General features: G+C 48.4%; 1 protein-coding gene across 5 annotated transcripts in view; it reads right to left on the bottom strand.

Moving 5' to 3' along the window:
- Window positions 1-13,767, bottom strand: part of LOC114665161 (putative uncharacterized protein MYH16) — a 115,894-nt gene that overhangs the window by 67,370 nt on the left and 34,757 nt on the right. For all 5 annotated transcript variants that reach the window (XM_051918795.1, XM_051918793.1, XM_028819578.2 and 2 more), the window contains 2 exons: window positions 11,851-12,078; window positions 6,685-6,789 (listed from right to left, as the gene is read on the bottom strand). In XM_051918795.1, coding sequence (XP_051774755.1) covers window positions 6,685-6,789; window positions 11,851-12,078 — 333 coding nt within the window. The remainder of the gene's footprint in view (window positions 1-6,684; window positions 6,790-11,850; window positions 12,079-13,767) is intronic.

Here is a 13,767-nt window from a genome sequence, read left to right as displayed (position 1 = left end):
CACGCCAGGACACTTCACAAGGACAGCGCAGCTCTGGGCACTGAAAGCCGCGCTGCCAACTTTATATATTGCCTTTTTATAACAACCACCGTGCCAACGTGCTTCGCAAGGAGAGTTCCAGATTGTCTGCTGCGTGAGAGAACGGAGAGATGAAGCAACGCAATCAGGTTCAATCTGGGAAAAGAGTGGCGTGTGCCCACCCTGCGATAATGCTGGCCCCCTGTCATACCCTGCTCACGCCCGAGTGCTTGCTGGGATAGGCGTCAGCTTCCCAGTGACCCTGCTCTGGACATCCGTCCATCCATCCATTATCCAACCTGCTATATCCTAACTACAGGGTCACGGGGGTCTGCTGGAGCCAACACAGGGCGCAAGGCAGGAAACAAACCCCGGGCAGGGCGCCAGCCCACCGTAGTGCTCTGGACACGCATATTTGAAAGACGGACAGACGGGTGGATTAGAACAGCAGCTTTACCGTCCAGAGTCTCGATGAGCACAGGGGTATGTTTATAGCGCCCTTCCGTAGGTTTCGGGGTTGAAAATGATCAAAGCTGCTTGTGTCAAGTACAATACACTTGTTTCCAAATTCCACTTTTGGGAAATCTGGGATGTGAAGTCGCTCAGTCGGAGAACTGAAGCAGCAGCTTTGCACTTTGCAGTTCAGATCCTCAGCCACTAGAGGGCGACATGGAGTGAGATGTTTAAAGCTATTCATTTTTCATATACTGCAGTGCCCCCCATAGGGCCCCCCCCCCAGCTTGAGCCCAGTGACTGAGCTTGGAGGTCAAGTGTGTGTTCTTGGGGGTCTCACACATCAGATTTCAGAGCCCTGGCTGGGCTTCATAGTGCTCCTCTTCAGGTCCTTCTAGAGTGGGGGCGTCCTGGCCTTCTACTACACTCACTCTCTCTCTCTCTTTATATTATATATACATACAGTAGATATATATATATATATATATATATATATATATATTGCATAGTTTACTGTCAAATAATGCAAAGAGTATGTGACACGTGTTTCGCCCTTATTTGGCTCATCAGGAGTCCACACTCTACTGCTCCCCTCTCGGGGATCGAACCTCGGACGTCAGTGTCAGAGGCGAAGCCTCTTTAAGTTGCACCACGGCGTGTGGTTCATTTATTTGACAGCATGGAGATCGGGGTAATTACATTCATGGCATTCGTAGTCTGAATCACAATCTGATTGTATGGGTCAGTAAACTATGCAACATTCTATGATCTGCTTCTCGCAGCTTAGAGGGCACCGTGGCGGATGTTTGCCGTCTTGCAGACCAACCACAAGCGTTACCTGGTAGGTAATCACCCATACAATCAGACTGTGATTCAGACTACAAATCCCATGAATATGAAAATATATATGAGTGAGAAAACAGTCTTGAAGAAAATAATTTCAAACAAAGCAGATAAAGATTTGGGGACCGTCCCCGTATATTGTCGTTAGACAATAATAAAGAAACTGATTCTATAGACTTTTCAGGACATAGAACATTTTACTGTAAACAAAATGGCGTTTATATAGTACAAGGAATGATGGGACAGAAAATGGTTGGCAGGATGTGACGAGTGGAGACAGGAGGCGGAACCAACATTATCAGAAGTCGACGGAAGTGAAGGATTGCGGGAACCGGAAGTGACATTATCAAGATTGACCGGAAGTGACATCATCGCGGCCATTTTGAACCCTGAAATGGAGATCGTTACTTTTCTTCTGATTTTCTGTAGAAGGAAAGAGATTCAGGTAAGTACCACGTGATGACCCTCTGTCTCGCAATAATTCACTCGCCTTTAGGCTCTTTGACTGCCTCCAACTCACACGTGTGTGACAATATATATAAAAGACACTGCTCAAAATATGAAAGGAACACTATGAAAACACATCTCATCTCAATGGGGAAAAAAAATCCTGCCGGCTATCTCTACTGATCTGGACTGATATGGTGAAGTGTTAGGAACGAGAGGATGGCAGCCACATCGTTTGATGGAGATGAAAATAATCAACCTACAGAGGGCTGAATTCAAAGACACCCTGAAAATAAAAGGGAACAAAATGATGGCAGCAGGCAGGCAGGCTCGTCCATTTGGCTGAAATTTCATTGCAGCAACTCCAAATCGTACTCAGTAGTTTGTATGAATGCCTGACAACATCCTATGAGACGACAGATGGTGTCCTGGGGGATCTCCTCTCAGATCTGGACCAGGGCATCACTAGCTCCTGGACAGTCTGAAGTGTCTGATGGGCCGACATAATGTCCCACCCAGAGGTGTCCTATTGGATTGAGGTTAGGTGAGTGAGCGTCGGGGGGGAGGCAGTCAATGGGTTCAATTCCTTCATCCTCTCGCCACTTGAGGCCTGGCATTGTCGTGCACCAGGAGGAACCAGCATAGGGTCTGACAATGGGTCCAAGGATTTCATCCCGATACCTAATGGCAGTCAAGATGCCCTTGTCTAGCCTGTAGAGGTCTGTGCGTCAACCCATGGACATACCTCCCCAGTCTGACCATCACTGACCCACCACCAAACATGTTACAGGAAGCAAGACATCCTCCACGGCTTCTCCAGACCCTTTCACGTCTGTCACATGTGCTCAGGGTGAACCTTCTCTCATCTGTGAAAAGCACAGGGTGCCAGTGGTGGACCTGCCAATTCCGGTCTTCTATGGAAAATGCCAATCGAGCTCCTCAGGCCACCCTCATGAAGTCTGCTTCTGATTGTTTGCTCAGAGACATTCACACCTTTGTCTAACTGCTGGAGGTCATTTTGTAGGCTCTTCCAGTGCTCATCCTGTTCCTCCCTTCTACGAGGGGCCCTGTCCAGCTCTCCTCGAGGAACTGCCTGTCTGTCTCCTGGAATCTCCTCTATGCCCTTGAGACTATGCTGGGAGACACAGCAAACCTTCTGGCAATGATACGTATTGATGTGCCATCCTGGAGAAGTTGGGACTACCTGTGCCAGCTCTGTAGGGTGCAGGTATGGCCTCATGCTACCAGTAGTGACACTGACCGTAGCCAAATGCAAAACGAGTGACAAAACAGATGAGGAGGGAAAAATGTCAGTGACCTCCACCTGCTAAACCATTCACTCCTGTTTTGGGGGTCGTCTCATTGTTGCACCAAAGCAGATGAAATTGATGAACAAGCCCCTCTGTTACTTAACTGACCAGACTGATAGCCCAGGAGTTTCACTGACTTGATGCTATACTCGGATTCATAAGATTCATAAGTGTTCCTTTCATCTTTTTGAGCAGTTTATGATATATACTGTATACATAAAGTACTGTGCAAAAGTTTTAGTCAGGTGTGAAAAAATGCTGCAAACAAAATGGAAGTGTTAATCATTTATTTTCATCAATCAATAAAATGCAGTGAATGAACAAAAGAGAAATCTAAAATCAAATCAATATTTGGTGTGACCACCCTTTTCCTTCAAAGCACCATCAATTCTTCTAGGTACACCTGCACACGGTTTTTGAAGGAACTCAGCTGGTAGGTTGTTCCAAACATCTTGGAGAACTAACCCCAGATCTTCTGTGGATGTAGGCTTCCTCACATCCTTCCGTCTCTTCATGTAATCCCAGACACACTCAATGATGTTGACATCAGGGCTCTGTGGGGGCCATACCGTCACTTCAAGGACTTCTTATTCTTCTTTACGCTGAAGATAGTTCTTAATGACTTTGGCTGTATGTTTGGGGTCGCTGTCCTGCTGCAGAATATATTTGGGGCCAATCATACGCCTCCCTGATGGTACTGCATGATGGATAAGTATCTGCCTGTATTTCTTACCATTGAGAACACCATAAATCCTGACCAAATCTCCAACTCCATTTGCAGAAATGCAGCCCCAAACGTTCAAGGAACCTCCACCATGCTTCACTGTTGCCTGCAGACAATCATTATTGTACTGCTCTCCAGCCCTTCGACGAACAAACTGCCTTTTGCTACAGTCAAATATTTCAAATGTTGACTCATCAGTCCAGAGCACCTGCTGCCATTTTTCTGCACCCCAGTTCCTATGTTTTCGTGCATACTTGAGTCACTTGGCCTTGTTTCCACGTCGGAGGTATGGCTTTTTGGCTGTAACTCTTCCATGAAGACCACTTCTGGCCAGACTTCTCCGGACAGTAGATGGGTGTACCTGTGTCCCACTGGTTTCTGCCAGTTCTGAGCTGATGGCACTGCTGGACATCTTCCGATTTCGAAGGGTAATAAGTTTGATGTGTCTTTCATCTGCTGCACTAAGTTTCCTTGGCCGCCCACTGCGTCTACGATCCTCAACGTTGCCCGTTTCTTTGTGCTTCTTCAAAAGACCTTGACCAGGACATCTTGAAACCCCAGTCTGCTTTGAAATCTTTGTCTGGGAGAGACCTTGCTGATGCAGTAGAACTACCTTGTGTCTTGTTGCTGTGCTCAATCTCGCCATGACATGAAACTGTCTTCCACAACCTCACCTTGGTAGCAGAGTTTGGCTGTTCCTCACCCAGTTTGAAGCTGTTTCTGTTTCAGTTAATGACTGCGTTTCAACCTACGTGTGACATTGATGATCATTAGCACCTGTTTGGTAGAATTGGTTGATCAGACACCTGACTAGAATCCTACAAAATCCCTGACTTTGTGCAAGTGGACCTGTAAGAATTGATGCTGGTTTGAAGGCAAAAGGTAGGAACACCAAATATTGATTTGATTTAGATTTGTCTTTTGTTCGCTCACTTTGCATTTTGTAAATTGATAACAATAAACAATCATTATTTATATTTCTGAAAGCATTCTTTGTTTACAGCATTTTTTCACACCTGCCTAAAACTTTTGCACAGTACTATATATATACACACATACATGTATATATATATATTTTTTTTTTTTTGTGAAGACCCACCCTGGGCACAGACAGGCAGACACCGATGGTTCAAAACACCTCACACGTTTATTATACATATTTGCTATGTCCCACACACAACCTAGTGCCCCTGCACCACACACCCTCAAGTCCAGGCCTCTCACAATGCCTCTCTTGCTTTCCTTCACCACCTCCACTCCTCTCCTCCGACTCCAGCTGACAAATGGAGGGAGGCGGCCCCTTTTCAGTCCACCCGGACGTGCTTCAGGTGCCTCCTGACGAGCTTCCGGCAGCACTTCCTGGTGTGGCGGAAGTGCTGACATCCAGGGCTTCATAGGCATCTGGGCGCCCCCTGGCGGTGACCACGGGCACCTATAGGATTGAGCTTCCATGCTCTGTTCAAGTGGTGCCCATACCAACCAGGGCAGCTACCCTCTCGTGGTCTGGAGGAGGCATAGTCCCTCTTCCAGTCCTTCCAGGCGTCCTGGCTGGGTACCGCCCCCAGCCGCCCGTCACAAAATAATATATTATATATATATATATATATATATATATATACACATACACATACAAACTCCATCTTCCTCCTCACAACTCCGGCTCGTCTACTGGAGTGAGGAGGCCCCTTTTTTGCAGTACACAGATGTGCTCCTGGTGCTCTGTGATGATCTTCCGGCTGCCATCCAGGGTTTCATAATCATCTGGGCGCCCCCTGGTGGTGGCCATGGGCTCCAACAGGGATGAGCTTCTCAGATCCATTCCCGTGGCTCCCATGCAGACCAGGGTGGCTGCCCTCTTGTGGCCCTCTGGGGTTTGTTCCTCTCATGGATCTTCCAGGTTCCCCAGCCGTCTGCCACTATATATATATATATATATATATATATATATATATATATATATATTTCTAAAGGCATTTATGAATCTTGCAGCTATTGGTGGTGTAATTTGGACACGATTTTTAATTTCTTTTCCTAACTGTATGCATTCTGACAGAGTGAGATTTGCCCTTCAGTACGATACGTGGCCAGGGGTCTTCAGTAATGGATATGGACGCTTATTTAAAAAAGCAGAGAAAATGAATCTTGTTTTTTTGTGCTGCTTTAGAGCAGTATAACGTGACATATTGCTTGTCGATATTTTCATAACTATTTTATTCCTGGCACATTTATAGCATTGAGATACGAGTGACCCTCAAAGTGCATTATGTTTGGGTATGAATGTTACAGAACTTTGCATCATCATCATCATCATCATCTTCATCTTCTTCTGTAACGCAGGCGTACACCACCACTAAATCTCCAGCAGAGGAAATTCTGAAAGAGAAATGTCTGACTTTTGTTTCGAGAGGGTAGAACGTGAATCTTGAGTGAAGGATGGCAACACTATGGCCAGTTAAAGTAGCAGAAGGGTTAAATGGGGCATCCTTTCAGGGTCCCAGCTCACTCGGCCCTCCATTCCCAACTACTTTTTCATCTGGACACCCAGCACACCTCACATCCACGCTTGACTTGGCGGGTGCAGCTCAGTTTTCAAATTGTTTTCCGGACCGTTTCCTTTGCATTTGTGCCCCCCCCCCACCACCCTGGTGTTTCTCTATCCGACCCCGCTGGCAGAAGTCCATGCCCTCTGGAGAAGAGGACAGCTTTGAAGTGTCTGCAGTCAGCATTCATGCGCCCTCCGGCTGTGCACCGAGACCTCAACTATCTCGTAACGCCATCTCCCCTTGCACGTTTCTCCTTGGCGCGTCTAATTTACGCCAGGACCACCCACATGGCCTAACCCAAGGCTTTGTTTGCTCTTCAGCGTTTCATTTTTTTTGTCTCACTAACCAGATTCAGGTCCTCCAGGTGCTCCTTTTCTTGCTGCAGCACGGTGAAGGCCTGGTCCCGTCGAGACAGCTCCTCCGACAGCTTCCGCACGTTGACTTCGGAGCACTGCAAGCACAAATGGAGAGCCAGATCAGCACAAGGGAAACGAGCACAAAGCACACTAGAAGGAAAAAGGGGACTTTGCTCTCTTACACATTTCACCAAAGCATTAGTCAACAATCGGACACCTTCCTATAATAAAGTTTATTATCGGGGGGATTTGGTAAACGGCAGGCGGCACTCGGTTCCCAGAAGGAATGTGAAATTCTACACAGGACATGAGCTCGACCCCTCAGGTGTAAATGGTCACAATTGTCACACGTCCAGCGGAACTCGTGACTCGACACTTCGCCACTCTCAGGCGAGTAGAACGACCGGACCACACAACGCCCCTCGTCCTCACCTGACAAACCTCACAAGCACACATGAGGGGGGCTCTGCTCTGGTGGGCACTGCTGGGTCTCTTAATGGAGTTCAACGCAGCCACGCTTTACTTCTTCAGGCTCAGCATCCATACTTGACTTTACATGCACACATACAGCATGCAGAGTTTGAGGGGCCCCACTATGTTGACCCCCTAGAGTTTTAGGGGCCACACTATGTTGACCCCCTACACCAGAGTTTGAGGGGCCCCACTATTTTGATTCATTAAACCAGAGTTTTAGGGCCCCACCATGTTGACCCCCTACACCAGAGTTTTAGGGTCCCCACTATGTTGCCCCCCTAGAGTTTGAGGGGTCCTAACATGTTGACCCCGCTACACCAGAGCTTTAGCGGCACCACCATGTTGACCCCCTACATCAGATATTAGGGTCCCCACTATGTTGCCCCCCTAGAGTTTGAGGGGTCCCAATATGTTGACCCCCCTACACCAGAGCTTTAGTGGCCCCACTATGTTAACCCCCTACACCAGAGTTTGAGGGGCCCCACTATGTTGACCCCCTAGAGTTTTAGGGGCCACACTATGTTGACCCCCTACTCCAGTGTTTGAGGGGCCCCACCATGTTGACCCCCTAGAGTTTGAGGGGTCCCAATATGCTGACCCCCTACACCAGAGCTTCAGTGGCCTCACCATGTTGACCCCTAAACCAGAGTTGTACGTGCCCCACCATGTTGATCCCCTACACCAGAGCTTTAGGGGCCCCACTGAATCTCAACCTTTCTGATGTCGTGGCCCACCTCTACCAATGCAACTCGCCAAGTACTGAACTGAGCGCGGTCATCAGATTTGGGGGGGGAGGTTTAAGCTCAAACATCAGAGTGAAAGGAATCGAGCGAGATTATCTGAACTGGTGAGAAATCGAGCACGATTGACGAAACAATGACATGTCATAACCCACCGCCAAACACGAGCGACACAAACGTGGGTCGAGAAACACAGCACTAAATGGCACATCGTTTTAAGGTAGCCTACCCGTGCCAAGACCCTTAGCTTCACACCTCCAGTCACAGGTCCCACGATGACATCTGTCACTCACACAGGCGCGTCAGAGGACCGCCTCACAGGCTCACTCCATGGGGCACTACTGAGAACTAACACTACCATCTCCTTTTCCACAGTACTGTGAGGGCCCCTTGTGGTCGGGCCACCAAAAAAACCCGGGCGCCATTACTGGCACGAGCGAGCAACCCACCGGATGGAGCTCCACCAGCACTGTGACATTAGCTAACCAGCCCAGCAAACGTCATTTGTTTAACCTCAATACCCCACGTAGCGGGAGGCACTCGCCGCAGAGCGTTTCTTACGGTTTTGTCCTTTACCATCTTCGGATAATAAACAGGATGACCCGAGACGTGCCCCAAATTTTCTTGCTTAGTGGAGCGGTCATTCCTACACCCACCCACACATCGCAGGGCCCTGCATTGGACGTCCGCAGCCACAGAGGTGTCTGGCACTGGAGGACGGAAGCCAAGACTCAATTGGGGGCTTTAACTAACTCTAATATATGGCCAAAATGTATGTGGAACTATAAAAGACCGGAGCACAAAAGTGGGACTGAATAGGAGAAGACGGTCCAATGTGACCTTATTTAGGACGATCACAGACACACCGGTGACAACAAAGACAGGAGTGGAGGAGTTTTGCTTAAAGTAAAAGCGCCCATCTACTCCGGCCCACATCCCCTGTGCGCTTACTCGGTGTGATCAGATCACTGACCTTCACATTCTGGAAAGTAAAGACCCCAGGTGTGCCGCACGCCCACTCGAGACGTCATTCTGGGGGCTTTGATTTAAAACAACTGCAGGTCCGCGACCCTTGGCAGCCATTGCAGTGCAGATGGGCTTTGAACGGGTGCAGTGGGAGAGGTGGGCCGAGGAGTTTAGCCGTGTGTTGGGGGAGTTCTTTGCCTCTCTTCTGTTTCATGTCACGAACAACCCGTTAGAGCAGCCCACTTGTTACGATCAGGGCTTGGTGACAAGCGGCGTTCACAAGCAAAGTTTAAAGGTCTCACATCTGCAGTATTTTCTGCATACTTGACAGCAGCCAACTTAAGGTTGGGGAATCGGCAACTTGTGATTTATAAGGTGATCCCGTTGGGAATCCTGCCCAGGAATCACAATCAAGCTTTTTGCGGAGCTTCTCTTCTTGTAAATATCGCACTACTATAGTACTCTTGGGTTGTTACTGCACGTAACGGGCGATTCTCCAGTTACAGAATTCTGAGCAAGAAGCTATGTGGTGGTGACCCTTGGTCATCTGCTCTCCTTCGTTTTCCATTGAACCCTTTTCATGGGGCCTGTTAAATCTAGTCGTGTCTGTGCATTTGTAAAGCTCATAAATATTAAGGTAAAGGCATAGTGTACCCAGCCGTCCACCCATTACGTTAACCCGCTTATCCAGGGCAGGGTTGCAGGGCAGCTGGCACCTTTGGGGGCAAAGCAGGAACAACACATAGACAGGGTGCCAGTCCATCACACTAGGGCCCAGATAGCAACTCCAGTTCACCTAACCTGAAGGTCTTTGAGCTGTGGGGGGAAACCAGAGCATATATTATATATATAATACACACACCCATCTAAGATGGGTTGAAATCTAACTTTACAGTGCACCATCTATGTTGTAATAGAATGCATTGCATTTTTCATTCCAACAGATGGCGCGTCACAAACCTCAGTACAGTAATCCCTCACTTATCGCTGGAGACCGACCGCGATAACTGAATTTCCGCGAAGTAGGGACACCATATTCATTTAATTATTTAACGTGTATTTGGATGTTTTTAAACCCTCCCTGTATTGTTTACAACCCACCCTTTACTCTATTAATAACAGGGACAACTGCTAAGCAATATGAAATTGGTAGATAAGTTTACACTTACTGTATAGCGAAGTACACGTAGCTATATATGACGTGATGATGGTGATGAATATGCTGCGCAGTAAAAATGATGACGATTGAAGGTGATAATCCCCTGAATGCAGTAGCAAGAGCACGTTAATGCTGAATGAGTGAGATGAGACTTCCTGGTTAATGCAGCACTCCGTCGCTGAGCCAATCAGCAGCACACAGGAACTTAACTGCGTGCTCTGATTGGGTAGCTTCTCAGCCATCCGCCAATAGCATCTCTTGTATGAAATCAACTGGGCAAACCAACTGAGGAAGCAAATACCAGAAGTAAAAAGACGCATTGTTTGCAGAAACCCGGGAAGCAGCGAAAAATCCGCGTTATATATTTAGATATGCTTACATATAAAATCTGCGAAGTCGTGAATCTGCGAAAAGTGAACCGCGAAGTAGCGAGGGATTACTGTACTGCATTATGAATCTCATACCAAATGTCATAGAATAAAGCCATAGCAACGAGATGGAAAATGCATTGCATTTTTCATTCCAACAGATGGCACGTCACAAACCTCAGTACTGCGTTATGAATCCCATAACAAATATCATACAACAGAGACATAGTAACAAGATGGAAAATGCATTGCATTTTTCATTCCAACAGATGGCGCGTCACAAACCTCAGTACTGCACTTAGGAGCCTCATACCAAATATCATGTAACAGAGCCATAGCAACGAGATGGAAAATGCATTGAAATGTATTATTATCATTATTTGGATTATTACTACTACAACAAACAGCACAGTGTAAGTAACAAACAAAAAAAGATAATTTTTGGATGGGATACGATTTCAGTTAATAAGATTAGGAGTAGGTCTAAAAGAAAAAAAATAAAATAAAGCTTTCCAAAACACTTGAAGTAACTGATGGAAAGTGACAGGAGCCTGAAAGAAACGCGGCGTCTGCACTGACATCAGACTTCCATTCATGTAGAGGTCTGCGCGCGGCACTAAGACTAGTAATTTGAATCCAGACTGTGGCTTTTTTTTATGTTTTTGTCCTCTAACAATTTGGCAGGGAATCCTCAACCGTATCTGCGTGCAGGTTTCAGCAAATCCAGCTCATAAAACTCGGATTTTCTGCTGACAAAACTGTTAGAACGCGTGCAGACGACTGACTGACTGCCCGCTTGTCGTTTTGCTTCCTCCACCCAATCAAACACCCGTCTGCCGTTTAGACTTTTCACCGTTCACTCAGCTCATTCAAGGCGGCAGTGGGTGCGAGGCTAGAACTGGCCCCGGAGAGGAGGACATCAGCCCATCACAGCGCGCTCCGACGTGGTGTGGACAGCAGGGGGCACACTTGAGCCCCCACACGTCCCAGGATGTATGACAAAGCTGTGTGATGCCCCATTAGCCTCCATTATAAAGTGCCAGGGCTGCGGGCAAACTATGCCAGAAAATGCACAGAAAACGCTTCACTTTAGAACCCCGGCTCTCTGCGGGTGGTCAGCTTTACCTTCAGTGTTGTGTCTCGGGTTCAAGAGTTCCAGCCCTGCTTCTCGACTTTGAATTTTGCTTTCTGTTTAAGTTTTCGTGGCAGACAGGACAGACTCCGCTTGCCACTCTCACTCAGTTATCAGTGGGGGTGTGCGTCAGTGGACCCTGGAATACATGGCGTCCCCCAAGGGGTCGGTGAATCGACCCACACGAGGTTTGGAGTATCACGTTTAGTCAAACATCCCACCCACAATGCAGACATGGGGCAGCAGTGCCTTCTAATCCAGTGAACCCTCCTGCCATTTTCCCCAATGCCAGTCCCGGTGGCGGCCCCTCCACACACCTGCTTCTCTTTCTCCACTGCAGTCAGGGTCGCCTCCAGCTCCTCGACGTCATTCTCCAGGCTGCAGCACTCCTTCTCCAGCCGTCTTTTGTGAGCCGCCAGCTCGGCCGTGCAGCTCTCCTCCTCCAGCAGGCGACTGCTAAGGTCTGCCACCTGCGACTCCAGGTCCCGGTTCACCTTCGCCAGCTGTTTGCAGCGCTGCTCCGTCTCCAGGGGGCCTTCCTGCTCCTGCGGGGGCAAAGACAGGGACGACTGAGGACTTTGGTTCGGCTCTCCCTGGCTTTCCATACTTCATCTGTCCGCTCTTAAGTCGTCAATTTCGGACCCACTTCTGCCCCGGTTATTCGATGATCCCGATGCACGTAAACAATAAAACATCAAGACGTGGGGGTCTGCCGGAATGAAGGCAGGCCCTCCAAATCCTGAAAGAAAGCCCTGCAAAAGCAGAAGGCTCCCATTCACTCAGCGATCCAGTCGATTCACTGAAATGATAACTGTCTGCACTTCCAGTCTGCCAGCCCACCCCATAATAACCTGAGCAGATCTTTAAAAGGCATTCAAAGACACTGGGATCATCTCCCAAGTATCCGAGTGCATACTTTTCCATAAATGTGCCTGGGTTGGCTTCACAGGCCCCGAAAGTGCGTTTCCAAACCGACCCCCCCCCCCCCCCCCCTCACTTTGCTGGTTCTTCCCACCTCTTCTCTTTCATCTGCCTGGTTGGTGGCCACCAAACATGAGACCCCCCCCCCACCCCCAAACCCAAGTGACACACATGGCCTGACCCTCTGGACTCAGCCAGGTACGATCACAGGAAAAATAAAGACTTCCACCTGAGCCCCCCCTCCCCAAGAACTAAGAAATGTAAAAGACACAATGGAGGGGACGGGCTTTACTAACTGGGGGGGGGGGGGGTAAACCATATCAGACATGGAGGACCCACACCCCAAAGACGACACACAGGGGCCTTTAGGTCTTTCCTGCAGAGAACGGGCCCACCCCAAATGGTCAAGTGCGCCCCCTTGCACCGCGGGGTGATCAGGCTGACAAAGGGGGCACAGAGGACGGTGACTCAAAATTATTCATCTCTACGAAGATTAGACTTGACCCAGAAGGCTTGACTTGGCATGGCTCCCCCACCTCCCCGAGAAACCCGCCGTGCACTAAAACAGCAGGGATGGGCACAAGCACTTCGGGATCCACCAGTGAAATTTTAAAGGAATACGAAACCCCAAAATGAATCATTTTTGAATGAAGTTGCTTTACCCGGTGCAGCGATGGCTATAAAAAAACAAAAAAAAAAAATGTGTCATACAAGGGGGCACATGAGAGACGGGCTCAAAAATGAATGTTTCTCAGCCAAGCCAGGGGTTGCCGCTGCCCAGTGATATTCTCCCCAGCCCACCCTCCGAATGATGTCACATCTGCCTCAACAAGATCCTGCCTCATGCTGCCATCTTTTTCCCAGTTCTGCCTTCCCAAGATCCTCCCCTCTTCCTGCCCCCTGCAATCTCAACCTGCCACCATCCTACTAAGGATCAGCTCCACTTTGCACTCGTGTCTGTAAAGACGTGTATTTTGGGACCCTTTGTCTTTTTTTTTCACAGCAGCCAGTAAAGTGCAGTTTCAGAACCTTTATTGCTGAGGGTGTAGTGGGTGTTTGCCCTGCGATGGACTGGCACCTGTTCCCCATCTCTGGTTAAGGGGGGGGGCTCAAAGATGGATGGACCAACAGGTGATCAGATCATGGAAAATGCCAGTTAGTGCCACCTGTAGCGTCACATCGATTTTCATTCCTGCTAACTTCTTAAATTAGGAGCCATTTATGAGAGCGGATAGAAAATCCATCAATCCATCCACCCATTTCCAAAAGCCATGTTGGTCTGAGTAGGGGTACACATGACTTGAGCCCACCTG

The sequence above is a fragment of the Erpetoichthys calabaricus genome, chromosome 14 (genome assembly GCF_900747795.2).
Source record: "Erpetoichthys calabaricus chromosome 14, fErpCal1.3, whole genome shotgun sequence".
Taxonomy (NCBI): Eukaryota; Metazoa; Chordata; class Cladistia; order Polypteriformes; family Polypteridae; genus Erpetoichthys; species Erpetoichthys calabaricus.
The sequence above is the reverse complement of the archived record's forward strand: the minus strand, read 5'-3'. Positions and strand labels throughout refer to the sequence as shown.